At 39.6% G+C, this 27346-nt stretch overlaps 1 protein-coding gene across 3 annotated transcripts; it reads right to left on the bottom strand.

Moving 5' to 3' along the window:
* Positions 1-65: 65 nt before the first annotated feature.
* pif1 (PIF1 5'-to-3' DNA helicase homolog (S. cerevisiae)) lies at positions 66-27069 on the bottom strand. 3 transcript variants are annotated; one of them, XM_048245824.1, is made up of 13 exons: positions 26215-27069; positions 26011-26124; positions 24392-24521; positions 23723-23848; positions 22425-22578; positions 20988-21102; positions 19873-19979; positions 15400-15539; positions 14610-14716; positions 10305-10392; positions 9332-9477; positions 3806-3997; positions 66-214 (listed from the first exon to the last, which is right to left on the bottom strand). In XM_048245824.1, the coding sequence occupies exons 1-13, from the start codon at positions 26773-26775 to the stop codon at positions 185-187; spliced, it is 2010 nt and encodes a 669-aa protein (XP_048101781.1). In that variant the 5' UTR covers positions 26776-27069; the 3' UTR covers positions 66-184. The 3 variants fall into 3 exon arrangements, with proteins under 3 accessions (XP_048101781.1, XP_048101782.1, XP_048101783.1); XM_048245825.1 differs by having other exon boundaries at positions 14622-14716; XM_048245826.1 differs by lacking the exon at positions 26011-26124.
* Positions 27070-27346: the final 277 nt, after the last annotated feature.

The raw sequence follows: 27346 nt of genomic DNA, 5'->3' as shown, positions 1-27346 counted from the left end.
GACGAACAGTAACATAACCATTCACACTGTTTTTTAAGAGTTAAAAAGAACAGGCTGAAATTGTATAATAAAACCTTTTTTATTAAAAGCTTCAGATCCATGTGGATGTAAAACTGTAAGTGTCCATTTAAAAAATGCAGGAAATTAAAAGATACGACTTGAATCCGTCCTCTCATTTGGCTTGTTATGGGCCCAAAAACGTATCCATGGAAGACTAAAAACAAATAGATAAAAAAGGGAAAACATCAGTATGTTAGCAGTTTGTTTAAGAGAAACAAATTGAAATCATAATATGCTTAAAAGGTATCCTATGCCGTTTCAGGTATTTTTGGCGACTGTAGAGCTCCCCCTAGAGTCGTGATGTATATTAATATTTCACTCTGCCATTGTAAGTAGCCTACTTCTCGTGGCTTGTTAAATGCTTTTGTTGTGGAAGCGAAGGAAAGGAAAAGTCCAAGTTAATGAGTCACGATTCTAGAGAGATGTTCTATTGTTCTGTTCTTGAAGTTACATGGCCAAACTGTGACACCTATGCTTACTCAAGATATCCATGTCTTCTAATAATTGGTTTACAGAGACATGGCAAATTCTCTGGCACTGGTAATTACACTGGTGTGAGGCTATTTCTGGTCCACTCTTAAGAAGGATATGGAAGAAGTGGTTTTAATAGTATTCTATCAAATGTCATGGCCTGCAAACGATTTTTCTTGACTTTAATTTCTATTTTAAATTATGCATCCACACATCAGGTGCGATGTTGTCGGCAATGTCAGCCTAATGACCCCATTAAGACAGTGCCACCTGTTCTCCAGGGGCCTCATTACAGAAAAATATCCTAACTAGATCTTAACTAGATCTTGAACAATATTACTGGTTAAAAAAATGCTATTTGGGAAGCGTTTTGCTCATGGCCTTTAGCTAATTCACTGTTTGCTATTTGGGGCTATAGCGTATACCGGAGCAAGCTCTGTAGTAGTTGATCGATGAAAAATACTGTCTCCACGGCCTATTTGATGTGTTTTAATGCAGAAAAACACCGGTGGGTCAATTTTCACTGGAATTACACTTTAAGATGGGATTTTTTCCTAAATGCAGTTAGGAAACTGACTTTTCGCTTCTGTAATACCAAAAATCCTAAATGCCATCCTAAACTGAACTGAGGCCCCTGGTCTGCCTTGGTCTACAATTGCAAGTGTTGAAATATTTTTACTTCAGTCTATAAACTCTGAGAGAGAAGGTTTGTTTCTTGTTCAGAAAGTTCAGTTCTTACAGAAACAGAAGTAATAAAGCAAAGCAAATTCCTTCATTGTTATTTTTCCTACGCAAGGTAGTGTACTAATATTCAGGGTTCTAAATTAACTTTTTTGATCACCAGCCAGTGTGGCTGGTAACTTGAAAGTTACCAGCCAATCAGAATTTCCACTAGCCATTTTTTTTACCTTCACGATTTCATTTTTATAAGTTTCTTGTATTAAAAGGAGATATCAATTATCATCAACAATGACAAGCCAGCTGGAACCTGCCACTCCTTTTCTCTCCCTCTTGTGCGCAAAGTATCATCTTTATGTAACATGCTGTTGGTTCATGTTGACATTGTAAACTTTCTCTAACAAGAGATGGTCCCTCCTCTGTCTCTTGGTGCCCTACGCACAGTGCGTGATGCGTGTGGTGGTAGCGGCAGCACTGATCAGGCAGCTTTTTTAAACTGAAACTTTTCGCCTACAAGCTCCTCACGTTCCTCTCCATCTTCAGCTAACTCCATAAACAATAAAATAAACAATCTTGCAGCTTCAGTTACATGACATCAGCCCCCCATAAAGGAAATAGGTAGGCTAAAAACAATGTGTTAACGCAATTAATTGCGTTAATATTTTGTAACGTCGTTATCATTTGTAATCGCTGTGATTAATGCGTTAATTTTGACAGCCCTACTTTTTATTTTACTTTACTAGCTAACTCTAGTGTTAATTTTGTCACCTATTTTTAATTTAGTCTTAGTCTTGTGACAATGTCCTTTTTAGTCTTTGTCATATTTAGTCATTCAAATATCATTTTTGTTAGTCAAGTTTTAGTCAACTAAAAGTCTCGTCATTTTAGTCTAGTTTTAGTCAAAAGAAAACTAAAGCCATCTTAGTCTTAGTCAGTTTTAGTCAAAACATTTTAGTCTTTTTTTAAACAAATTATTTCTGATTACCATTTCAGTCAAATAGTGTTTCACACATCTCAATTTTCTAACAATATTGTGTGTCCACAGAGCTACTCGACTGTTATAATTACTCATTCTGATTTTTTTGTCAGTCAGTACATGCACAGGTAAGTCGAGCTACAGTTATAGCTCGGCGGGGATTTGGCCATAGACAGTAAAAGATTTGACTGGACCACTGTTATGATCTTCATAGACCAGTGTTTCACAAAGTGTGGTCCGGGGACCACTGGTGGTCCGCAAGCTATCCCAGGTGGTCCATGAGCAGACGTGGTAAAATATAATATAGATGAGTTGTTTGCAATATTGAACCAACTTGTATGTAAATTCAAACTGTTCTACAACACTGTCTATGTCAGATATGCCAGTTTAAATAATATGAATCCTCTGACACAATTAAACAAAGTGCAAAGACAATAAGCAAGGTGGTTCAGTGAGTATTGTCTAGGCTAATATACTGCTAGGTCTATTTTTTTTTTTTAGCTAGGTGGTCCGTGCGTTTCTTTTTTATTGATTAGTTAAGTGGTCCTTCCTCTGAAAAAGTTTGAGAAACACTCTTTTGGACCCAAGTATGAATGTTTTACTCCGCCACGCTAGATGGCGGTATGCGCCCAAACACAACACAAACTCTCAATCTTAGCTAACTTGCTAGCGAACGTTCCATATTAGCTTACTTGTTAGCAAACTTTGCATCATCAGTGTAACTAGTTAAATAGTTGACATTACTTGCTGAAAATTTTCGTATGGACATTCTGGGGGATGTTCATTTGTATATGTATGAGAGAAGCTTCAACTTCTGGGTATGTAGCATTGTGGCATAAAGCCTAACTCTGGCAGAAATCTCCAGGGTTCTTGTTCCATTTAGTTTCCTGCTGCAGCCACAGGGTTGCAGCGACAGCACATAGACTAGCCTACAGGAAAGCTGCTGCGCATGAACCATGAACTCATTCGGAATATTTTGAAAAGGTAACCGCTATTCTGTCTTCTCATTTTGTAGACGAAAATGGAAGAGAAATTTTATCTTAGTTTTTATTTCATGCAAAACATTTTAGTCTCGTCTTTTTCGTCAACAATAATGCATCTTAAGATAGTCAGTGTTTCAGGACATTAGTGCAGTCTCGTCATCATCTCATCTTAGTCATGGAAAAAAAGGTTGTTGACGAACATTTTTCCTCTTGTCTGACAAAATTAACACTAGCTAACTCCTTCCTCTTTGTATGCTCCCTGCTCTGGCTCTGTTCGTTCTTCTTCTTCCTTGTGTTTTTTAGTAGACGCTCCGTTCATTTGCATTTTAATGGTCAGGACTGACATCAACATTTTCAAAAAGTTGTGATTTGCCTGTCTATATAGCAACGCCAGGGTGGCATTTAAAAATATTTTCACTCTGGAACCCCTTTTCAAAAAAGCGGCAACTTGTTACCAACATGGTAAAAACCTTTAGGGAAACAATAAAAACAATATTGATTGTAATCGTCAGTCATAAACATACTATTACTACAGTAATAGAAAGGAGGAGTAGACTGCACAGGACAAAGGAAAAACTGCAAGGACAAACCAGAAAAGTAAAATGGAAACAGAATGTGTAGGGGAGCAGGCACTCACCTGCAAAATCAGCCTCTCTTTTCTCATTTTATTGTAAAATGCCAAGACATCTTGGTTGGCCTTCACAACATGTGGATTGAAGTCAAGCACCCGCAACCCCTCCAGGCTTCGTGCACGAGACAGGGCTACGTATGCTTGACCACTTTCAAACACCCGTGCCAGGGAAATTTCAACACAGTCCAAAGTCATGCCCTGTCACACACACACAAAATGATGACCACATATGAATTGAGATAATGAATTAAGGCATGAGTTAGAGTACCAATCAAAAGTTTGGACACATACTCATTTATGGGTCTTTCTTGTTCTGACTATTTTTAAAGTATTAAGTAAACATGTATGGTAATGTAGTAAACAAAAAAGTGTAAACAAGGCCGTCAGCATCGTACTTAGGGCCAAATTACAACCGTGGTGATATCCTTTACCAACACTACTCCCACTCGTGTCACATTGCTTACTGTGTGTGTGTGTGTGTGTATATGATTATTCACAAATGTTTTCTTGTTCTTAGGTAAGAACAGAATCTATGAACACTCAAAAGCACTCTTACGCACATTTGAGAACTGACTTGTTTGTGAAAAATAAATGGTTATTGCAATTTCATCATTTCTGCAGGTGTAAAATATGATAGAATTTAAATGATAACTATATTTTTTTAATTTATGATATTTTTGAATAAAAATATACTTATTTTTTAATAAAATAAATTCCACTATTTTACAAAGCATTAAAGTATTTTGAAATAAATTAGCACAGCAAATAACACCTTTTTTTTATACTAACTACTAAATATAAACACTCATTTATGGGATTTAGCATGATAAGAACAAAAATGCGAACGAATCTGAGGTTTAAGAACACCTTTGTGAATCTGTTTAAGAGTTTTCGTGGGACCTTCTTAAGAACAAAGTTAAGAAAATACTTAGGAAGATATTGTTGAATGAGGCCCATTGTGCCTAGCCTAAAACAAGTTGTTCAAGTGGTCAGTGCCCAATCTATTGCTTGAGGTCTGACTACTCTGGCTTACCAGTGCCGCATTTGTAACCAACCATTTTGAGACTGAAGTACCATGGCAAAATGGAATGCAATTCAATCCATGTTTATTCTATTTTTCAACCAGAATTATTCAAATTGATTTTAGGATTTAGGATTAGGACACTTTGCAAATTAAAATACAATTTGTTGGAAATTATTGCAAATTGCAATATTAAATTGCATAATGAATGGGCAATTGCATAATGTAATGTCTTTTTGAATTGCATATTGCAGATTGCATTCTCATTTGAATAAAGCTACACATATGCTTCCATAAACCATGTTGGTCGTGCCTGTTCTGTGGCTGTGATACTTTTAAATGGCTTTGCAAGAAGTGCATAGAATATAACCAGCACTGCTGTCAACTTCTTTAAGAACCTCTCCAAATACTTTACCCGAACACTACAGGAGGGTTAAAGGTGCTATAAGCAATGCAGGGTAACATCACTTCTGTTCATGTTCAAACAAAACAGAGAGCTAGCTCGCTACTCCCTCCCCCTCCCTCCCGTGCAATTAAAACTCCCAAAACGCGCATCTTGTCAGTGATTTGCTGGAACAGTTTGTTATGTTTCTATGGGCAAGGTATGCCCAAGTTGTTTTGTGGCCGTTTTTGGAGCCTAGACTGTCCACGTTCTTTTTATAGTGTATTAGGGGCACAGGCAGCAAGCAGAAAAAAAAATGGTATTAGCTTAGAAACCGCGTTACATCGCTTATAGCACCACAATGGAAGCATCTTTATTTGCCATCACAGCTCTCAAAATGGTAAGCCTAGCCTTTTGAATCCTTTTGCATTCCTAAAGCAGATGATTACAGAATGCCTTTTGAAGTCAAGGTTCCTGTTTTCATTTGATTGTGGCTATTGTATTAGCTGCCATTTGCCAGGAAACTCCCAGCCTCCTGCCATGTCTGTCCCTACTCCTGAACTCAACTACTGAAAACTGAACTGTAACTGTCAAATGACACATGTATCTGTGTTAAGTATCATGTTTAATGTCTCAGTGTGAGAAGTAAGAGGGTTTCAGTTGTAGAATTGTAAAGTAAGTAAGTAAGTAAGTAAGTAAGTACATACATTATATATGTCTTTCTGTGATCTGGGAGAAAATGGTCCATTTTCTGATGGAAAACTCCCACCACCTCTTGGTGATCTGATAAGGATACCCTGTGGAGACTGGAGTCTCCAGATGTAAATACCGTCTATATGTTAATTTCTGCTTTGTAATGTAATGCAAGATGCCTCTGTTCTGGCTGGATACTTGAAGGTGGAGAGAACTTAGGGCTAGTCCACACGTACGAAACCGATCTTTTTTTCCTCCGTCTTCCCTGAAACCGCATCAAGAATATTTGCGTCCAAACGGATCCATCTCAACACAACTCAACACGTTACTTCATACCCCAGGCCTATAGGTGGCACTGTTTCTTTACAGAAATTGACCAAAGTTTGTGCTTTACAAACAGACAGAATAGGCTATGACAAAATGGCTAGTGCAAGGAAACCAGAATTGTTTGTGTGGACTGATGGTGAACTGTAGTCAACTGTAAAACTAATAAACTTTATTTTACGGTTTGTGAAGGATGCAGTCCGTCCTTTATTTGGCTAACGAGGTAGGCCTACTAATCACCTTTTACTTTCTTTGGTTGTAGGATAGTCCGTGATTCATATTAGTTTTGGCTATCACCGCAATTAGGCTACTAAACGCAAGGCTTACCCAAGTTCTAGGCTATTCGGGTCGCCACATTTATAATATTGCTATAAAACCTTCGTTAGTAACCGCCAATACGCTTTGCCTGCATCAAATCAAATCGGCGCATTTGCATTCAGTGTGCTACCATCGGGCTTAACGTGAGTTCTAAGCGCCTTTGTATGCTTATATCTCTCATTTCTGTGAATGCATGTATAATGTTGTAAGACATGTAAAATAAATGAATGACACTGGCACTACGCACAAATTAAATGTAGCCTAAACTTACACCGCAATTTCCTAATAACTTAAGTTCTCTCGCGTCACTGACAGTAGCTAGAATGCATTAAAAACACCGGAAAAAACAGTGTTCAGTCCACCAAGTCATAAGCTATCGGCTCCAAGCAGCACCAGTTGTGATATTTATCTTCACGGAGTGTAATTGTAGGTAATGTCATGTATGAAAACTAGTATTGTTAGGCAATAGCCTACTATAAGTGCAAGTCCAGGGCAGCTGAGGTGTGGCGATGACATCATCGATGTGCGGCTTCGCTCTCTAAACAAATTCAAACGGGCTACGGTTTCAGATTTCTCCACTCTGGGACCAGGTTTCAGAAAAGTGCGGTTTCGGGCAGTGCGTTTACAGGATTCGTTTGGACGCTCGGCCAAGACGAAGCAAAACCTCTGCGTTTAACCTAAAAAGCCTCTCCGTGTGGACGGGCCCTTAGTTCAGAGAGTTTTTCTGCTTAACAGAACTCCAATCTCTGTAGTCAAACCTATGTTAGGGAGTCTTTCCTGCTTCTCAGGGCTCCCACTTCTGGGTAGCTGAATCTCTATGTAGGGAGTCTCTCTGCTTAACAGAACTCCTTTGTGTATATTGTTGAAATCTATGCCAGGTCTGTTATATTTTGATTATTAGGTATATATTGGAATTATTTAATTGTCTTTGATACTTTATCGTTTACTGTGTGTTGAATATTGTTTACTGTGTGTTTAATTGTTTTAATTGTGTGTTGATTTTTTTTAAATTGTAGTGTATGATTATTCCTGACATTGCAATAAATTGTTAGCCTATGTTAATCTGTAGCATTACTTTCCGGAGGTTATATTTCTAGTAAGGAATCTGCTTAATCAGATACCAATGAATGTGTGAATTCTTAGTTAAATGGTATATATATTGAGTGCTCGTTAAACCAAGCACAATCAATGAACCGTCTTCTGTAATTGCACCAAGTCATTGAACATCATTGAACCTGAAGTGAATTCTGGGCAAAGGCTGATTACGGTTAAAATGTCAAGGTCAATGAACGGGCAAGCGATATCAAACTCAGTATGTTTACCAGTAACCAGTCCCTGAACTAAGAAATATTGCTAAAGGTGTTGGGGTTGGATCCTATATGATTAACAGTTTTTGATAGAGAGATAATCCTTTGGAAACACATATTACGGATTGTTGATTGACATTTCACAGCCAACAGTAGATACGTGGCTAGCCTTTAAAATACAAAATGGAGTCAGATAGTTAACCAATAAATAATAGTTCCACTAAACCTCATTGAAGCACCGGATAAGACAGAACACGTAGTTTCTGGGAATTAAGTTTGCAATTTCCCGGCTTTCAAAATAGTTCTTATAATACCTACCAAGCCACTCCATGTCTCCACAATGATAGTAGTTTTTAGCAGCAATCCGGGTTTTGAGGCAGGAAGGATTCTTTGCCATCACTACTCTATTAACTATTTCTTGCCTTGTTTGGCTGTATGTTTAAGATCATTGTGTGGTTTAATGGTCCAATGCTGCTTATTGGGGCAGGTCTCTAGGCAGACTACCTGATATTATCCAGAATCTTAATGTAGCCCCTTGCTTTAGTATTACCATTTACTTTGAGAAGGTCACCAGGTCCCACTGGTTGAAAAACATCCCAAAAGAATAATTTTCTCATCCCAAACAATTAAAATGGACATGACGACATTGGGATTTACTGCAAAGCCACATTTATTCTGGTCTTACTGTTAATACACTGCATTTATTCTACTTACTGTTAATATACTGTACATATTATCCCTACTGTAAACCATGCCACTTGCTTAACTGTATACTACTGGCTACACTGCACTATACAGTATGTAGGGCAGCCGTGGCCTACTGGTTAGCACTTCGGACTTGTAACCGGAGGGTTGCCGGTTCGAACCCCGACCAGTGGGCACGGCTGAAGTTGAGCAAGGCACCTAACCCCTCACTGCTCCCCGAGCGCCGCTGTTATTGCAGGCAGCTCACTGCGCTGGGACTGCGCTTCACCTCACTGTGTGTTCAGGAAACTCCCAGTGCTGAGTGTGTTTCACTAATTCACGGATTGGGTTAAATACAGAGACCAAATTTCCCCTCACGGGATCAAAAGAGCATATATACTATATGCCATATACTGTTTACACTCCACTACCTGTCTATACTGGTTACACGCCAACTGCATTTTGTTGTCTCTGTATGATGTCTCGTCTGACTCTGCATAATGACAATAAAGTTGAATCTAATTCAATCTAATCTAAATCTATGAAAAATGTTGCTAGTACAAGTCAAAGACATCAAGTTTGATAGTCAAGTCAAAGTTATTTTTAGTTTGAAGTAAGTAAATCTTAAGTCTGACTCAAATTCAAGCCATGTGTCACATCTCTGGCATCTCTTTTCGCTTTTTGGCACAAGACTGCAATCCAAAGTCTATGGAAAATCCATTACAGGAAATTCTAAATGCTGTAAAACAACCCTCTGACAGTCTGGGAAATAAGCACGGTGTTTTAGTTGACTTAGTACTCACTTGACTTTTGTGAATGGAGATGGCCCAGGCTAATTTAAGAGGCAGCTGCAGTCTACTTATAAATTGGCCTCCATTGGCCTTAAGCACCCATCGCTCCCGTCTAATCACTTCTGTGACTCCACAAAGGAAGTGTACACGTGGAAGACCTAAAAAGGAACATAAATAACAAACACTTAGTCGATGAAATGAGCAGTGTTCACAGCACCTACTGCCAATGGTACTTTTACCAACCGAACATAAATAGCTGTTTTTTAGACTAATAGGTTTATTTGTGTTTGCAGTCAACATGAAATATGCATAGCAGTGGCACCTGATTTCAACAACAAGCCCATGTTACATGCTGCGCCTGTGCGCCCACTTTGGGGGACTGTGGTTTCCTGTTACACTGGTGACTGTTACATCCCTAGTCACATGCAGCCATGCCTAAATTCTGCTCACTGCACATTTATTATAAGCTTATGTATTATAATATAATATTTTGCAGGCTATTGTATTATAAGCTTATGTATTATAGTATAATATTTTGCAGGCTATAATATAATATTTTGCAATTTTTTGCCCTTTCTTGTGTTTTACAACTAGACAAATTTGGGGATTATTAAGTTCCTCTAACCACTGTTCCTGTAACTCTTTCAGCTCTTACTTCAGGGCAGGGTCTTTTCCCTTTTCCGCATAGGAACCCTTAGTGACCTAGGTCTACATTGATTGGCCCAACTTATAAGTCACGCCCACTGTCAACCCAAGTTGAATGAGCAATTTGCAATTGAAATGGGCAATCAGTTCCTATGGCCACTGCGAATGCAAATGGCTAAACCAGTTTTGGGGGAGAGTAGTTAGTAGAACTGTTTCGAAGTGGACTGTTCCTATAACTACGTTCCAGTAACTACTTGGCTAATTCTTCCATAGACATAGACAGAAAAATGTATCCGAATTCCCTTCTGGCCCTAGATTTGACATATTATCATTAACATACCTTGATTGCCAGGCTGAAAGTCCAGCACAACCCCTCTAGCTCCATTGACAAGACCTCTCTGAACATCCAAATTCTTTGTCAGCATAACCTGGATGTAAGAGGGCAGAAAATGAAATCCCTGACCCCAAATCATTTTCATTACCTGTAGGAAGTGTCATGAACTGGTTAAACATACATTTGAGAGTTAGCCAGCTAGCTAGCTTTAAATGTGAATCTAATAGCAAGGTAATGGCAACTGTCTCAACACTCCAAACAGCTACATATGTGGGATCCATTAAAGGAGAACTCCAGTAATTTTTCACATACAGGTAGATCTCAAAGAAATTTGAATATTGTGGAAAAGCATTGACTCTGGACTGGATTTGATAAAACACTGTGAACCAACACCAGCAGATGATATGCCACCTCAAATCATCACTGACTGTGGAAACATCAGACTGGACTTCAAGCAACTTGGATTCGTGCCTCTCCACTCTTTCCTCTAGACTCTTGGGACCTCGATTGGACCTTGATTGGACCCTGATATCCAAATTAAATGTAAAATTTGTAGTTTGGACCACTGAGCAGTGATCCAGTTCTTGTTCTCCTTAGCCCAGGTAAGACGCTCTAACCTTGTCTCTTGTTCAGGAATGGCTTGACACTAGGAATGTGCCACTTGTAGCCCATTTCCTGGACACGTCTGTGTGGTGGCTTTTGATGCACTCCAGCCTCAGTCCACTCCTTGTGAAATTCCCCCAAGTTCTTGAATCGGCTTGACAATTCCTTCAAGGCTGCAGTCATCCTTGTTGGTTGTCCACCATTTCCTACCAATTCCTTCCCTTTCAATCAACTTTCCACGAATATGGTTTGAAACAGCACCCTGTGAAGAGCCTGCCCTTTCAACAAAGACCTTTTGTGGTTCTCCCTCCTTCAAAGATCTTTTGTGATTCACAATCCTTCTGGAGGGTGTCATGAGTGTCTTCTGGACAACCATCATGTCAGCAGTCTTTCCCATGATTTTGGTTGTGTGTACTGAACCAGACTAAGAGATTAAAGATGTCAGGATTAAATTTCTGTATTGTATAACCTCTTTATTCTAATATTTTGAGATACTGATTTTTAATTTTCATGAGCTGTAAGCCATAATCAGACATTAAAACAAAAAATGGCTAAATAGAATCTAGAAGATATTAAAGATTCACTTTTAAAAATAAATTATGGAAAAAATTAACTTCACATTCTAATTTTTTGAGACCCACCTATAAATCTCTTTCTCGAGGTCACCAAGTATTGTAGCTATGGAAAATAAAACAGTGCTACCTAGCTCGAGTTGCAGCAGCCAACAGCTAGAGCAGTCAGGCAGGTACAGTAAAACCCAGTAGGAGTAGAGGTAGAGGTGTGCAGGTTCACACTCTGTATAGATAGCAAGACTGAGGCCTCATCAACATGAGAACAAAACGTTTTGAAATCAATATTTCTCCTTTGCGTCCACTCTACATTATTTCCAGAAATATCCTCGTCCAGACAGAAACACAAAAACTGGGTGGAAACGCTGTAGAAAACATTCCTTGTCGGTGTAGAGGTTTCACACAAACTTTCAAAGAGACAACACCTGGAGCATGTGTCCTATGGAAAAGTCGATTTTTAATTCAACTAACATTATTATATTTTCAAGATCAAGGTTTGTGATGGCTATGTGGAATTACTTTGGTCATTTTACGTTTGGCATAATGTCTGGTGTAGAGCAAATTATGCTAGGGAACTAAAACTAGCTTGCCATGCTAGAGCCAGGCAACCCTACCCTTGCAGTAATAGTAACATAAACGGTGTGCTTCTAGTTCAGCTACAAAAGGCTGCTGCTTGCTGCTTGGACTGAACGGGCACAGAGTCTTTATTGCAGACTGCAGACAACACAACAGATGTTTCAAAAGAATGTAATTTTTCAATGCATAAGCATATCCAAGACCCATCTTAATATTTGAATATCAAATTTGCATCATGCTAACCTAATCCCAAAGATAAGCATTATAGGCATTAACACACTCTGGGATCTTTTTGTAGTCCCTATTTTTTGTAGTTTTTGTGTGCACACCACATGGAACTAGCACTTTAATTTTTTTATTTTGGGGTAAGGTCTTTTCCCTGTGCATAAGAATCATGACTGATCTACATGTTGATTGGTCAAGCACAAAAGCCAACTTGGCCAAGGCAGTAGAGGCATCATTAAAAGTCAGTGTAAAAAGTAATTCAGCTTTTGTTCAAATTTGTAAAAAAAATTTAAAAAAATAATAAAAAAAAATGCACAAGACTGCTGCAAAGGCTGACAAGATAAATACTTTCTGGACAGATGAGAAAAAGCGTTCACAAGCATTTTCACAAGCGTTTCACAAAAGCGTGGATAAAAGCCCTCGGAGCTGACCTGTTTTTTTCCGCAGTGCTGAAAGTTGAAATCTGTTCAACTTTTAGAACAGCGCTGGGCTTGTCAATGTTACCTCTCTTGTCGACCAATCAAAACTTCGGAATCTAGCAACAATAAACACTTGACTGAAGTGCTCTGAAAATTAAAGTTGAGCGCAGCATCAGTGCAAAAAACATGATTGGTGGACACAGGCCCTAACAGTGTTTCCTGATACCATAAGCTTCTAGTTTGTCAATAAACTTCAGTAAATGCTGCAGTAATGCCGTATCCTTCTTTACTTTAATGTTCATGTAATAAATAGCTATTACCCTTAAAGAAGCAGATATCAAGTTTTTTGATATCAACCCTTTTGATGTTAATTTGGTGTTTTTATGGATTACAAAACATTATGAATGAAATACACCATCAATTCTGGAGGATTTCTGATTTGAACTGTCAATGTTATGTCTCCAAATAGTGAATTATATGAGCTTGGATTTTTTCATCAGTGGCCTACTCCCATAGGGGGAAGCTTTGTATTTACCAGACTATTCAGTTTAAACACCTGGCTCACAAAAACATGCTTTTCAGTTGGGATGAATTTTATTGACAAGGAATAGGAACCCCCAAAAAAAAAAAAAAAAAGAAAATGTTGAAAAAATGACTCCTTAAATGGTGACTTCTGGTGGATTTTGTGAAAGAAATGGACAGATTGAGTGTTACAAATTATGACAACCATCAACACAAGCAGTTACATGATGTATGCAGTACAGGATTATTCATGTTTTTCTTTTACCTTTCATTTACATTATTAGTAATTAGCCACTGTACAAACTATTACCATTTAGAATTATTTACAATACATGATACATTCAAAAATAATTTATGTCCTATTTTTTTTTTTAATTAAGGCATTGAGACAAAAGGCAAAAGATGTTTTTTATTCCTCCCTTTAGTCAATTTCAGCATGGGTGTCTTAACTTTTGCACAGCACTGTATAACCTATATAGACTTCTCTTTCATGTCATTACATTGTATTGGTGCTGTGCAAGTCGAATTGAGTGCCTGTCACTTTAAGGCCGTGACGGCCCGGGGGGCTCGCTTGATTCTCACGGTTTTAAGCTAATTTAGTAGCGTTGTTGTGCATGGTGCATAAGAATATGTGGATGAAATGAATTATGTTTTCCCGAAGAAAATGTATCTTGGATTATAGGAGATAATCTTGTGTCTTGTATCATTTCTATAATTTTGGTGAGCTCTACAGGAATTACAAACTATCTCCAGATGTATGGTTGCGTATCCTATTACTCAAATTCAATTAAACCCACCAATAGGCTAGCTAGACCTTAGTTTCACAGCCTAGGTATTTTAGCAACACAGGGCTTGAAAGCATTGCCTGTATCACAAACAAAAACGAAGCAATGCGTGGAATTTATCTGGGAATAGGCTACTGAAGGTAGGGGCGAGCTACCTCGCTGGCGTGTTTAATTTGGTTCCTTGGTTAACATAATGTAGGCTACGTTTTTTTTGCACAGAATTGCATCTGCTAATAAACTTAAACATAAACACAAACAAGCATGACCTCCTGTGGAATCCCTGACTGCGCCTTCAACGTTAGCCTACTATTATTTGTTGACATCAAACCTGTTCCTGAAGTTCACTTGCGTGTTTTTTTTTTTTAAAATTAGGCAACTTTTCAAGCTTGAATTCCAAATGGATGTCATGTGCATGAGGAGATAACATCTATCAAATCTGCTGAGAGGCTATCAGGAAGGACTTGACTTGAGACTTGACCAAATCCTAACTGACTCAGGTCAGCTCAGGAAGCTGTGAGTGAAGGCGTACAGGCAGGCTACAAAAGGGACGTACAACAGACGTGACAGCGGCAATACATTGAAATTGAACTGTAACCTCACACTCATGCTCACCTGTGCTCCTACTTTTAATTGTAGTAGATTTCCAATCTGACTTTGGGCATCAAGGGTCCTGAGCATGTTTGGGTTGCTATCCACAGCCTCAAATTGATGAAGAGTACCTGAGCAGAGAAAGGGCAGCATATGCTATGTGATTTCAGTGGGAATTTATTTCTGGTCAAATTCTTGATTTCCTTCAATGAAATAGAAACTTTGAGAGAGTAAGTCTCTCCTTAGGTCTATAATGAGGACAGCCTACCTTTTAAGAAAATGAGATGTCTACCTCTTTGAGGCTAAATGTATCAACATTTCGATAAAACTTGCCATAGGGCCATATCTAAGTCACATTCCTACATTTTATGAGGTTTTACAAATACCTCGAAAGTCCAATTTTCATATATTTGAGCGCATGTCAAGTCAATATGGACCTGGACATATCAATATGCACATGAAAAGTGCAAAATGCCCACTCCCACAGTAATTGTGACCACCCCTACATAATTTATTTTGTCCCAAGGTCCTTTTATAACCGTCAAGGCCTGACCCTTGACAGTCCCCAGCTCAAAAACGGTGATTCCAGAGACTGGTGCAATAGAGGGATAGAAGAGACAGAACAGGAGGGAAGGGAGAAAGAAATAGATAGATAAGCAAGTAGACAAATACATAAAGATCAGTCGAGTCATGAGGAAACATATTAGCATACAAGGCTGTCAGTGGGATGCAATACTTATAAATGAAGTTAAAGCAAAGAAAGATGTAAGTGCAAATTGAAACAGAAATACTGAAATTGATAAAATAATCAAACCTGGTAATTGCTGGAGCTTGTTCTCATTAGTAAGTTCCACATCATCTTTATGTGTGCAAAGCCTGGTTGCTAAGATGCCATCTCTCTCAATGTTGTGGTTAGCACTCATTATGAGCTTGCTAGTGATTTCTGTGGTGACTCTGAGAGACATTGCAAGACATTAATACACAGGGATTAAAGTTAAAAATGGTTTAGGAGTTATAAAACCTTCAATACTTTAAGGAACCTTTATATTCTCAAAACAAACAGTACAGAGTGCAAACAAAATACAAATAGAATACATTACAGATACTTTGGCACCATCAATGTCAGGCTGTATTCAGAGTGTGAATTATAGAATGACAACCAGGAAGGTCAAGTTCTTCACATTACTATTAAGTAAATTGACAATTGTACACAGGTTTAAAGAGCAGGGTATGCTTAAAATGCACATGCATGGCCCGTCATTTGACTCCTGAACATTATCCCACCCATTTTCCACACACGAAAACATTAAACTGACAAGGGAGTGGACATGGGAGAGGGTCAGACCCCCTAATGACCCGTTATTTTAACTTTAGCTGGGGAGGGGGGTCTACTTCCGACATGGCTTTGCGTGTGCATGTGTTCTTATGAAGTTTTTACCATTTTTACTTTCGTTTTGTTTTTATCGGGATGTTGAGTAACAGAATTTTATCTGACATATCTCTGGATAATGATCGCCCAGCAAACACGTTCATGCGTTTTCCCACCAGCGGAGCTAGTTGGCTAGTTCAAACTTATGCCAACTTAAAAAAAGCTTAACTCGTGTCACGCTGTTCGCCAACAGCAACATCCACCTTCTTTGTTTTTGAAGTAGCAGGGAATTCACGCCGAACCGTTACAACTCTGCCATCAATCATTATGTTAAGCCCACCTAACGACTCTATACATGTTGTAACTGGCCCTATCTAAGTTTATTTTTTCCAACGGAGAGTTGCTAGACTAGCCCGGGCAGCGAATTAAATTTGCTGCCACTAGGGTGCGTCTAGATTTCTAGGCTAAGAGATTACAGGCTTTCTACAAACTCTGAATTTTGAAGGAAACTGCTGAAACTGGTCTATGTAGCATGAAGGAGACTTAAGAAGAACATAACAAGTGTTTTGAAACTATGCATCATTTTTGTAATGCATTATGTTGTAAAAAACTGCCGTTATGGATGTGACAGTTTCACGTTATGGATGTGACGTGTCTGAACCAGTGTACATAAAGCACATACTGTACTTAAGTAGTGAATTTTGATACGAAACAATTGAAATAGTAATTATGAAAAACTAGCAATGAAATTATTGCTTCCTCAGTGCCCATTAAGATCTACAGGAAGAATCAGGACAAGTCATTTAAAATATAAAAAAAGAAATGTTTTTTTCTTTTACAGTCATCAATTTTGGTCAATGATTGCGGGTTACTGAAACACCAGGGAACATGACATTTGTACTTGGATGGGAGACGACCTTGGAAAACTAGGTTGCTGCTGGAAGTGGTGTTGGTGGGTGGCCAGTAGGTGGCACTCTTCCCTCTGGCCAAAAAAGATCGATCCCAATGCCCCAGTGCCGTGACGGGGACACTGCACTGTAGGAGATGCCGTCCTTCGGATGAGACGTTAAACCGAGGTCCTGACTCACTGTGGCCATTAAAGATCCCATGGCACTTATCGCAGAGAGTAGGGGGTTCCCTGGCTAAATTCCCAACCTGGCTCATTCAATCTGGCCCCCTAATCATCCTCCACTGTAATTGGCTCATACACTCCCTCACTCTCCACCTCAAGCTGGTGTGTGGTGAGCGTTCTGGCGCATAATGGCTGCCGTGCATCACCTAGGTGGGTGCTACACATTGGTGGTGGTTACTAGTGAGGTCCCCCCATCCATGTGATGCGCTTTGAGTATCGAGAAAAGCGCTATATAAATGTAATGTGTTGTTGTGGTTATTTGTTGGCCACTCCCCCACTGCGCTAGGCTAAATAATTAGCCCTACCTGAACCGTTGCACCCAAGATGATAAAATGCTTATGGTATATTAGTCTCAAGAGCCCGCATCAACCTAGCCCATACCCACTCATTTGTGATTTGCACAAATACAGTACATGCGCGCGCGCGCGCGCACACACACACACACAAAGACAGGTAAGCACATACACACACATGCACAAACACCCGCACACACATAAACATGCACGCGCACACACACCCACAGCACCCTAACACACACACACACACTCTTATATACACAAAAGCAAACTCACACATGCACACACTCATTTACATGCACATGAGTTGCAGGAGTAGGAGATGGAGACAAATTGACAAGCATGATTTATTTTTGTGGAGAGAATGTGCAGGGATCATATTTTGTACCGCTATGCGGTACATCTAGTTTATTGCTGGCGTTACTCATGTTACTCTGTGGGTATTAGCTACAGAGGATCTGACACTTCAAATGCTGTCAATGAGCGTCACATTTTAAATTAAGCTGTGAACGGCAGGCTGAACACGTGCAACAGAAGGAGGTGGCTATGTTAACTCCAGCTGCAAAGTCAGGCATCCTCACCAGCGAACACCATAATCCAGTTACTGTACAACAACAGTATGACAATTACGTAAGGGATAATGTATAGAACGCCTGTCATTATCGAGAAATAGGTCCTGACAGGGCGAACGAGACTGACAGCTTTTTAAAAGCCAAAACCCGTTTACAGCCCGACATTATTCAAATGTCTGCACGCGCGCAGCTCTTTTGCCTTCTTTTTAGTCATTTATACATTTTTTAACATAATTTATTCATGACTAAAGGTAGGCTAGGCCACTTGGAAGTTGGAACAAAGAAATAAAATAGCATAAGTCCTCTGTAACATCATAACATCTCAGCACTCTGAAGTTTGCGGGAACCCTCCCATACGCAGTCCCGACATTAATTCGTTATTGCGCCAGCTCTTCAAACCACTCGCCATTTACGATATTAAAAGGCCTTATCTGCATGTACTGTATGTTTTTCTTCACCCATTGGGTGTTCATGTTGTACTTTTTGTCCTGTGTTGTCTATGGATGTCTTGCTGCAAACCAAATCGCCCTTAGGGGACAATAAAAGCTTTAAGTAAGTAAGTACATCTTTACGTAACCATTTGTTTCCCCTTTGCAGGGTTGGGTTTTGTTGCTGTAACAAACGATGTGATTGTAAGTTGATCCTGGGCACTGGCAGGTGTGGCCAAGCGTTGATCATCATGCCTTATCAGCGACAAATTCCCTGTCTTTCTGCAGAATGTTGCATTCTTTGGATTTCACATAGGCTAACCCACTGGCTCATTATTCGTCAAAACTTTACCACACCTCAGACTTTGCTTTCTTTGCCAAATCAACTAAAATGTAATCGCCAGAGGCCAGCCTCCGTTTTACCTCCTTAGCATCCATTTTTGCATCTTTCTCGCAGCTAATCGAAACGCATCACCTCACCGCTCATTTAGCCTATCGCGCATACTGGCCCGAGCCTGTGTGAAATGATAGAAATTAAGCCCGAACCCGACCGAAACCTTCGGGTTCGGGCAAACATCTTCAACTCTAGTCCTGATTTGATTGAACACTATTGGACAATAATAAAAAGTTATTGTTTTTTTAAATGTAAACGAATGTATTTTAAATTATTATTTATTTTATTTAGCCATTTATTTATTTATTTATTTATTTATTAATTCATTCTTTTTTGTATCAAATATGAGCTCTTGATATGGCAGGTAATCCACTGCATGTTCTTTTATGGGCATGCCATGTGCATATCATCATTACCATCTTTGTCAATAATCTATGAAGTTTGAGTCATGTCAAGCAATGCATGGACAATTTTTGACACATTTCCTGTTTATCTGGCGAGATATTTAAATGAATTGTGTTGCCATTTTAGCATAATTACAACATATCTAAAAAAAACGTTGTAATTTAGAATCAGCAACATCTTGTCATCATGTACACCAACTTTGACATGAATCAGATGAATCGTCTAAGAGAAGTGCATAAAAATTGATTGTTTGATTTCCTGTGGGCGTGGCTAATAGAATGTATACAAGTTCTTTCATCTTTGGGAGTTACACACACCTACCAAATTTGGTGTGTGTACCTGAAACTATACGCCAACCAATGGGTCCGTCACGTAAGGCGGCTAGAGAGTCCCTGGGCCACCATTTTGTCCTTAGAGCTTTGTCAGATACCTGTTGTGTGTGCCAAATTTCATGGGTTTTCGCCCATGGGAACCAAAGGGCAATGTACAGTATGCAGGGAAAAAACAGGGAAAGGGCAATGTACGCGTAGTGTAGTGAATGTGGCAACAAAGCAAGTCATTTTCTTGTGCATTAACTTCTGCTACCCAAACACCATGTCACCAATTATCCTCTACTTAGTAATCAGACTTAGTTTCATATTTGATCGTGCATTAGGTGCTTGAACATTTTGAAAAGACAAGAGAATAATACCTGCCCACTCGTACAGCCTGCAACAGAGAGATAAAGGCTTGGTCTGTCTGCCTGCGCACCTCTTTTAACTCCATATTCAGCTGAATGCACTTCTTCCAGCTTCTTGCCTACATTACAAACAAATCCCAAAAACAATGTAATAAGTACAGGACGAAGGCGAAGGTGGCGAAGAGAGCTCAGCGCCGCCTGTACTTCCTGCGGAAACTCAGGCGAGCAAGTGCTCCACCAGCCATCATGACCACATTCTACCGAGGCACCATTGAGAGCATCCTCTCCAGCTGTATCGCCCGTGTGGGCGGAAGCTGCACTGAATACAACAGGAAAGCCCTGCAGCGCATAGTGAACACAGCTGGAAGGATTATTGGTGCTTCACCCCTCCCTGAAGGACATTTACACCACCCACCTCACCCGCCAAAGGCGACCAAAATTGTGAGTGATGCAAGTCACCCCGCTCACAATCTGTTTGATCAACTGCCCTCTGGGAAGAGGTACAGAAGCCTGCGCTCCGCACTACCAGACTCACCAACAGCTTCATACACCAAGCTGTAAGGATGCTGAACTCTCCCCTCCTCTCCCCCCCCTCCACCCTCAGCTACATAACATCCTGGACATTGGACCCAAAATGGCCGCCTGCACTACTCCACTTTGCACACTTGTACACTTTACAACTTGGTGTTGTTGTCTTGAAAACACAACACTTCTGCTGCTCTTACATAACTTGCACCACTATGCCACTTTCTTTCTTACTTAGGTCAAACAGAACTACCCAAGCCTTTTATTGGCCTGACTTTGCACTAGTATTTTATTGACTGTCTATGCACAATTTCAACCAAATTTTGCTGCTCTTATTTTTTCATTATTATATGTGCCCTCTTATTTACTTATTTACTTACTTTTTTGTTTACTTGAATGTTATGTTTGTCTGTGGACCTAAAATTGGCAAAATATGTCTTGTCTTCACCGTGGGATAGTGAAGAAACGTAATTTCGATCTCTTTGTATGTCTGGAACATGTGAAGAAATTGACAATAAAGCTGACTTTGACTTTGACTTTGACACATTAGGAGTTTCTAAACATACTGTGGCTTAGGACAGTGGAAGACTTTGATCCTTTACCTGGAAGCAAAACTGTGGTTTGTCTTTTCCTTTACCTACGGGTGGTAGTTGAAAGAAGTCTCCACACACAATTAACTGAATACCACCAAATGGTTCTGTGGACCTTCTGATGGACCTGAAGCAAGGAGAAAAGTCAAGGGTCAGGTTAACATCTCACCAGTAGGGTTGGGCGATGTTCCCTTAATTGTATGGATTAATTGTGATGGACAATGTTATCGTGTGTGTGTGGGGGTTGGGGGGGGGTGTAGTAAACAGTTTACCATGTGTCCGTACAGAAATAAATATATCATTTTCTACATAAAAAATATTATGTAGGCTATATATGGCCTGATGAAAGTGGACAACTAAGACTGACTAGGCTACCGTAGTTATGAGGAAGATCTGCTCCAAAAAACTCCTTGTAAAAGACGGATAGACAGCCAATCTGAACACTTGCTTGTGCACCAACCAGCGGAATATTCCACATTGCCAGCCTTCCTTGGGCCTAGCAAAAAAGCTAGGCTACTTAAGACTATACCGCGGTCACTCATCTGGCCCACTCTGTACCAAATTCATGCTACGCATCCCACGTTATTAGGCTACCGGCATGCCGACTATGAGCGCAGCGGAAAGTGAAAGTAAGGGGATGCGATCGCACAGTCCAGGCTAGGAGGACGAAGTAAACTACTTTTACAAATAACGAATTCCGATTACCACTCCGCTGCTGTCTGGGGCTTTTGCTAAATGCAAATCATAAAATACAAGCCTTACAGTGAAAGACGGATATCTTCGTATCCTATAAAATACAGGGGTCATAAGTATTGGCACCCCTATGTTAAATTCCCATAGAGGCAGGCAGATTTTTATTTTTAAAGGCCAGTTATTTCATGGATCCAGGATACTAAATAATAAAATTTTGATCAACTTTGAGGGACAGCTATGACAATGCAGGATCATCCAGACCAAACGTGACGAGTTTGCTATATACTATTCCTATTTATGTACAAGCATGCAAAATTTGAGCCTCCTACATGGTTTAGTTCTTGCGCTATGGGCTTGTGAACTTTGACAAAAAAAGAAGCTGAACAAAATCGACACCCCCCCCCCGTAAAACTGGCTGTATCTTGGAAAGTATTGATCTTACATAAAAGTAATTTTACAGTGTCTCCTGGGTAACATAGGTACACCTGGTATTTTTTTTGAGACCTAAGTGCATGGGCCCTGGTTGAATTAACATAGAATGACCCTTATCCAAACAACGTCAAACTCTCAAGCCTGTAGCAAGACACCTGCTTAATATGGAATCAGTCAGATGAATAGTTTGGGATATGCGAATAACAGACAAACACAGACATTCCTGTAAATAATAGATACCACAATATCAATAAACGTGCCTTTTACATTTTCAAACCATTCCATCACTAATCTGTGACAAGGAAATGCAAAAGGCCCATTTACCTAGCAATAGCCTCCAACTTGTCAAAGAACTGGGCGTCAACCATGGATATTTCATCAATGATAAGGTGTCTGCAGCTGAGCCAGTTCTGTACAACACCAGGCCTCTGAGCCAACTCAAGACAGCTCTCCAGAGAACCTGATCCAGACCCAATACCTGCCAGGGATAAAAAAAAAAAAAAGTATTTTCAAAGATATTTTACAAGAGACAGTCTACTGAACACCTGTGATACAAAGTTCTTCCCCTTCAAAAATAGCCTGGTAAACCAGACCCTGGAATCTTTCAGATTAAGGGTCTGGCCACGAGTAATGAAAATGGCCCAATTCGAGGGGCGGCACCAAGCATGCATTTGAAACTCTCACAGATAGATAGATAGATAGATAGATAGATAGATAGATAGATAGATAGATAGATAGAGATAGATAGATACTTTATTGATCCCCAGGGGAAATTCAAGGTCTCAGCAGCAGCATACATACAATACAAACACATTCTTTAACAGCAGAAAGAGTAATTAAAGTATATAATATAAAAACACAACTAAGCAGTAAGGACAGTAGAAGATAAAGAATATGCTAAATATACTAAAATACAAATTATACTAACACTTAATACAATATATAAAAATATACTAAAATACAAATTACAAAAATACAAATTATACTAACACTTAATCTAAATCAATTCTAAAAACAGTATCCACATAGTGGTGATTAATAAATCAGAGGCGCTTGCAATGACTGAGGCAGGGACTGAGCCTGTGATTCTCTGTGCATAGTAAGGTATGGTAAGGTGCTCTAAGGTGCTCTGTGTGAATGAGTGTCATGGTGGTAGTGCAATGATGATAGTGGTCATGGTGATAGTGCAAATGAGTAAGTCAACAGTGCAACAATGCAGAAATAAAGTAAAGTAAAGTCTATATATTTAACTATTTAAGAAAATGTATAAGTGTGGCCACAGTTCGGCTGTGGCATGGAGGGGGTTATGCATATGTGCTGATGTGCTAATATATATATATCCACTGCACGCAGTTGGATAACGCTACGACCAATCACAACAATTCATCAGTGTAGCTCGCCTTTGTCCCGCCTACACCGATTTGATTGGTCCCTCTCGCTCGAGAGATAGAAGAAATTTGGATCATTGCTCGTGGCCAGAGTATCTTGCGGGCACAATTCAAATTGTGCTCTCGCGAGAACTCTGGATTTCCAGGGTACTTCAAAAATGTATTTCTTGCCAATAGTACAGGCGAGGCCTACTCAAAAGTTTTAAATAGGTTTACTAGGTAAATCCATCAAACCTGCAAAGTTGTGTAATGTTGTTCCCCCAATATGACATGCCGCTACACCTGTGCTTGCAGTGGCATAAGTGCTTTTGGGAGGAAGGGATCCAATAATCCTCTTCAACAGGAAAGACTTTCCTGTACCTGTGAAAGTAGTTATTAAAAGAAGAAATATGAATTAACCAATATGTTAATGGCACAGTTGTTGTTGAAAAAATATCAAGGAAGAAATTGAATTGTTAGGGTAATTTATAAGATTTTGGGTAACACAGGCTACATTGGGGTTGCCACGTTTTTTTTTTTTTGAGTGACAGTCCCGGAATATAATCTTTGCCGACATGAATTGCCCCAGATTTTAGTTATGTTTATACATCAAATCCTGAGTCCATACACAGATACAAAAGGCATGTCTTTATTTGAACAGTAGCAAATAGGTCTGTGTGTACCTATGTCTGTGTGTACCTATGTATTTCATGTCTGTGAGGCTTGTATGGTATGTGAAAACTAATTTCCTATGTAAGGACAAATAAACAAACTAACTAACTAACTAAATAATCCTGTCTGATCAATCATCCAATTCAGATCACTAGCTTTACTGACCTGGAGTTCTTCCAGGAGGGCTGTGCCTGCAATTGGTCTTTTTTATAAAAAGGGTCAGCCTGTTAAATGAAATGAAAATAAATGTACCAGCACTCCCGGTGAAGAAGACATTCTTTCCACTGAGGACGGCATTCAAGACAGCTAACTGCTCTTTGCTGAGTTTTCGTCCAGAGGATAAAGCAATAATTGGCTTTTTTCTTGGATGTAGAGATATATTCTGTAACAAGGAATTGAGCATACTGTAAGTTTCAAAAGGCACGATACATGGAGAGTAAAATGTTCTATCTTCTGTAGGTCATGAAGACACTGTATCTGTCTAGTAATTCTTTTCACCAAACTGAGGATCAATCACAAAGCTGTTTTAATGGATCCTTAAAGCAACAATTCAACACTTTTGACAATCCGACTCTCCCCTAGTGTCACCTAGATTTAGCACCATCTTGGATATTCATCTGATGGTACAGTTGCACGCAAAGGTGTGGACACCCCAGGGCAAATTATTTAATTTTTTTTGTGATTCTAAGACCATATGAACCAAGAGTGTCCGTCTCCGACTTTTGCATTGAAGTGAGCTTCGATGACAGTATTTTCTTGTGTCTTGCATTGTATACTGCTTCCTCTAGCTCATTGTAGTGCCAACTTGAATGGCACTAATGACAAAAGGCTCATCATTCAATTTAATGTGGATTATTCCCTTCACCATTAGCCATAAACTCTTTAGATATAATGTCCAAAAATGCATAACTCCAAGAAACAACTCACCGATCTTGTCGTCGTCACAGAATTAGAATATGTCAATAACTCAATTTTGACAAAAATATTGATAGAACCTTTTAATTCTAAGGGGACGTTTGTTTTGGTCTACTTTTCTACATTGTGCACGAGCAAACATGAAGCTGCCTAAGATTGCTTGAATAAACGGCAAGATGGAGCTAGCTGAAGTTAATGGAACGGCTTCAGCATCAAGTTTAAGTCTACACTACTTTAAGCCAGGCTATTTCTGTTAATCGCTGCCTTCATTAGCAGGTTGATGGAATACCCCAAGGCTATGTTTCACGATTCTCGCAAGATATATCCGGGTCGACGAGACCTGCAGTTGCAAGGCTGGTTTTCCCATGGTCATGGTAGGGGAACGATTCCCCTACTACAAGTTAATTTACCATCAAATTGGCTTCGAAGCTGTTTTATTAAAGCTGGACTTAGCCAACATTTTGAATGTTACAACTCTCATGTCCCTTCCCCACTACCACCGAGCACCCTCTCATTGAGTTTATGCTTGTCAGTATGCATCAGACTGTGATTGACGGTCAGATCTCACACAGCCCTGGTCTGATTGGACCAGAAGAATAGGGAGCTGTGGATTTTTGCAAAACAAATAACAGGCTCTAGGTGGAGGTAAAAGTGTGTTTTTTTTTTTCTAAAACCGGCTGATTTAGTTCTGTCGGAGCTTAGTGTCGGTTTCAGTTAATATGCTCAAAAAAACTGCAGCTTTAAAAAGGTAAAAAACTTGCATAGTGCTGCTTTAAGCCCAGTCATTTCACAAAATGGTGATTAGCCTATCGCCACAACCCTATTTTTCCTTAAAAGAGCTTATGCCGACAATATGGCCCTTACAAGAAATAACTGCAGTTTTTGTTCGAAGTAGACTAGGCTACAGTGCAGTACAATATTATTTGCATTTCTGCAGTAGGCTACAGTAGGCCTACCTTACTATGTAATGTAATGCAGTTGATCATGTCCAAAATGTTGCATTTCCTGCAATAATTCCTCCAAAACTGCAGTTTTGATAGTAGGCCTACTTGAAGTAGTGATGTTATTTTCTGTAAGGGAGATGGCCATATCTTCTACCTTCTCACAGAAAAATAGACGATTTAAAATAGGCTAAATTGCAGGTCAAATCGCATACATACCATACTATCATCATGGTCTGCTCTTGGTCTCTTAACTTGTAGACGTCCATTCATCGCACTGCAGTTTCTCTCAGTGCGCCCGGCGAGCCGCTGGTCACTGGCTGTGTTCTTACCATGAGCTCTCTCTAGCACTGCTACATCCTTTTGCTGGAGAGGACTGATTGCGACAAAACTCCGTGGAAGTCCAGCGAGAAATTTGTCCCGATCATTTAAAGGCTTGCTTGACTTCCATGCCAGATGCTTGATCCTCAAAGTCTTAATAAAAATGTATAGTTGATCTGGAGGGCAGTCTGATATTAAAATCTGGATGTTGTCAGGCAGAATTTTCACGGTACACTTGCCATCCTTTGAAAAACGTGTAAACAGTTGCAGATCATGAAGTGTGAAGTTCTGATGAGATTTGCCATCATGCAGTCGTATAACAATTTCTTGAAATTCATTTCGTTCCAAACTGATTAAGGCACGTCGAAGAGATCGACTTGTTGCAGCCAGACCGGCTTTGTTAAGGCGCTCTATAGTGACACAACATTGAAACTGAATAACAGTGTCCCCCTCTAACATTGTACTTATGTATTAAAGATAACCTACAACGTACCCTACAGAATAATTGTGTCTCAGCAAGTAAAATAAACTGTGCAAGCTGCAGAACAAGAACGTAACGTTCGTTAATCTAGTTCGGGTACTTTAAAAACCTACTACTACAACATGCCGGCAGATCAGGCTCTCCACGAAACTACCCAAATAGATATTGTAAGAGAAAAAAACCGTAACGCATAGTTGAGTTAACACTGTGCTGCTGTCAAATTGGCAACTACAAACAATCACACAACATCTTCTGGTTACTCGACAAAGGCATTTAAAATATCAGTGACAGATTTTAAAAGTTACGTTTAAAGACGTTTAACCAATGGAAGTGCTGCATTTTTAGCGCATTGACGTCAGTCATAGCAATCCGTGTTGGTTGGCTGAGCTCGTTGGCTGCCATGCACCCAAAGAGTAGGCTTGTTCAACCAGATGCAGTTCTGCATAGATCTGACTTGATCATGGAGGTAGCCTATTAGATATAACTGGAGAGAATGACTAAGTAGACTCAATTGGTGTACTTTCGTGAGGACACTTTCGTGCAGCACCC

This window comes from Alosa alosa, chromosome 6 (genome assembly GCF_017589495.1).
Source record: "Alosa alosa isolate M-15738 ecotype Scorff River chromosome 6, AALO_Geno_1.1, whole genome shotgun sequence".
Taxonomy (NCBI): Eukaryota; Metazoa; Chordata; class Actinopteri; order Clupeiformes; family Clupeidae; genus Alosa; species Alosa alosa.
Note: the sequence above shows the minus strand (reverse complement) of the source record. Positions and strands in the feature narration are given on the sequence as shown.

Coding starts and splice junctions, on each gene's coding strand:
- pif1 (XM_048245824.1), bottom strand. CDS start 26,775: ATGTTAGAGGGGGACACTGTTATTCAGTTTCAATGTTGTGTCACTATA. Junction 26,125..26,214: donor CAGACCATGATGATAGTATG/GTATGTATGCGA, acceptor TCTCCCTTACAG/AAAATAACATCACTACTTCA. Junction 215..3,805: donor AAGAGAGGCTGATTTTGCAG/GTGAGTGCCTGC, acceptor ATTTGTTTTTAG/TCTTCCATGGATACGTTTTT.